The sequence below is a fragment of the Sinocyclocheilus grahami genome, unplaced genomic scaffold (assembly GCF_001515645.1).
Source record: "Sinocyclocheilus grahami isolate Dianchi unplaced genomic scaffold, SAMN03320097.WGS_v1.1 scaffold5543.1, whole genome shotgun sequence".
NCBI lineage: Eukaryota > Metazoa > Chordata > Actinopteri > Cypriniformes > Cyprinidae > Sinocyclocheilus > Sinocyclocheilus grahami.
The window spans coordinates 4,835-6,852 of record NW_015510204.1 but is presented as its reverse complement, the minus strand read 5'-3'; the positions used below and the strand labels follow the sequence as shown (position 1 = coordinate 6,852).

The following is a 2,018-nucleotide window of genomic DNA, read 5'->3' as shown; positions in this document are numbered from 1 at the left end:
TATATATATATATATATATTAGTAAACAAATGGTGAGTTTGTTGTGAATTGATGTTGATTTTTATGTTAATCTCTTAACAAGTAATACCTACCTTATGAGTGACATGTTAATAGGTTTTTAAAACATTGATTCATTTAGCTAATTCATAGTAAATGTGACTAATAAAGCACACAGATGTATTTTGTTTACTTGCTCTTTATAATAGTTTGCATGCGATGCCGTGATCAAAACACATTTCAGAGGTTATTAGAGATGTTTGTTCATAGGGATGGATGGGGTTACATAAGCATTATTAGAGCTTAAAAACACACAAACACCAAGAGGCGTGGCACTTAATGCAAACAGTACAGCATGGTGCTTGCAACACCAAGGTCATGGGTTCGAATACAGCATGAACTGTTATCATGTGTATCTTGAATGCAATGCAAGTATCTTTGGTTTGATGCATCTGCCAGATGCATAAATGTATATACGTGTTTGCAGATCCGAGTGTCTGATAAGACAGGGATTCCTCTGGACGTCCTGCCGAAACGAGGCCTGACGGCCAAACAGGTGGAGAGGATGGAGAGGATCAACGACTCGGACCTGCCCCGAGCCTCCAAGCAGCCCCGCTCACGGGAAGAAAGCGCAGAGGAGAAGAGAGCCAGGAAACAGGCCATCAAGACGGAGAGGAAGGTGCGTACAGTGCGTACACCTCCAGATCCACCTGGCAGCGTTTTGTTAGTCTAATCTGATGTGTCATGCGGAAAATAATATTAAATATTAATCTAACACAGTTAATGTTGTGTTTACCAGTGATCACAACCTGTTATCTCTGTGTTATGACCTGTCAAGACATTATTAGCTTGTTGAGAAAAAGTGTGCTGGCACTTCAAGTTGTCAGACTTGGGATTTTTTGCTTATTTTATAATGAAATGAGTGGGAAAATCCCGCATTAGAAGGGGAAGTGTGCTCGGTATTAACCACTTGGCAGTATATCTGCCTAAAAAGCACCACGGCAAACCCCTTTATTTGTTCATTGTTGTTTTAGGAGAGGAGGTCGGAGAAGAAAGCAAACAAACTGGCATTCAAACAGGAGAAACAGATGCAGGAGAAGCAGATGGTTAATTTAAGAGCAAACGTTCAGGGCCTGAAGCTCTCGTAGGACTGCAGAGACGCTCCAGAGACTGTCGACATCACTGCAATGTTTCTAACACCAGCGGAGACTACAGGACCTCACTGAAGACACATCACTTCGCAGGTTACACTGTTGCAGTGCGTGATGACATTATTTTCCTTACCAGAACGTCCATGTTTGTTTGACTCGTACAGTGAGTTGTAATGGAAACATCATAACAAATGGAATCTATAGAAACTGTTCTAAGTTTGACTGTTTGAAGGTGAACGGGAGTTCATTTCTTAATGACTCCGCAGCATTTTTTGTACAAAAAGGTAATTAAACATTCATCATATTCAAAGGTTTTCAACCAGTTATATTAAAAAAACAACAACACACAAGTATTATTTTTTCCATAGAATCCCATTCAGCTTTTAATAAAAACACAATATGGAAAAAAAAAAAAAAATTTTTTTTTTTTTTTTTTTTACCAGTGGCACAATATTGAACAATGCAAACTATCTCTTGTCCTCTCCCATCATTGTTATGCAAAGTGCATAAATGCCATTCACAGGATTTGAACAATAAACAACCTTGACCTCAAAAGTTCAGGTTGAAAAGTTCAAAAGTGAGCAGGTTGAGCTCTGCAACATGACCACGTGCTCGGTGTTCACATCGTGTCAGAATTACAGCGATTATGAGGCTCTGAGTTGACAAAAACATTCACATCTTTGTTGGAAATTGTAATTGAAAACTGGTTTACAAAAGCTTTGTCATCATACAAAAACAACAGTGTCTTTAAAAGCTAAAAGTTGTTTAGTAGCAACTTCAACACACTACTGTTCAAAGATTTCGGATCAGTGACGTTTTTTTTGTCTCTTCTGCTCACCAAGGCTACATTTATTTGATAAAAAATAAATT

At 38.5% G+C, this 2,018-nt stretch overlaps 1 protein-coding gene across 1 annotated transcript in view; it reads left to right on the top strand.

The window, feature by feature from the left end:
* The window catches only part of LOC107577253 (protein LTV1 homolog), a 7,159-nt gene extending 5,456 nt beyond the window's left edge, over positions 1-1,703 (top strand). The window contains exons 5-6 of the mRNA XM_016263348.1: positions 457-676; positions 1,032-1,703. Coding sequence (XP_016118834.1) covers positions 457-676; positions 1,032-1,145 — 334 coding nt within the window. The 3' untranslated portion in view covers positions 1,146-1,703. The remainder of the gene's footprint in view (positions 1-456; positions 677-1,031) is intronic.
* The last annotated feature ends 315 nt before the right edge of the window (positions 1,704-2,018 follow it).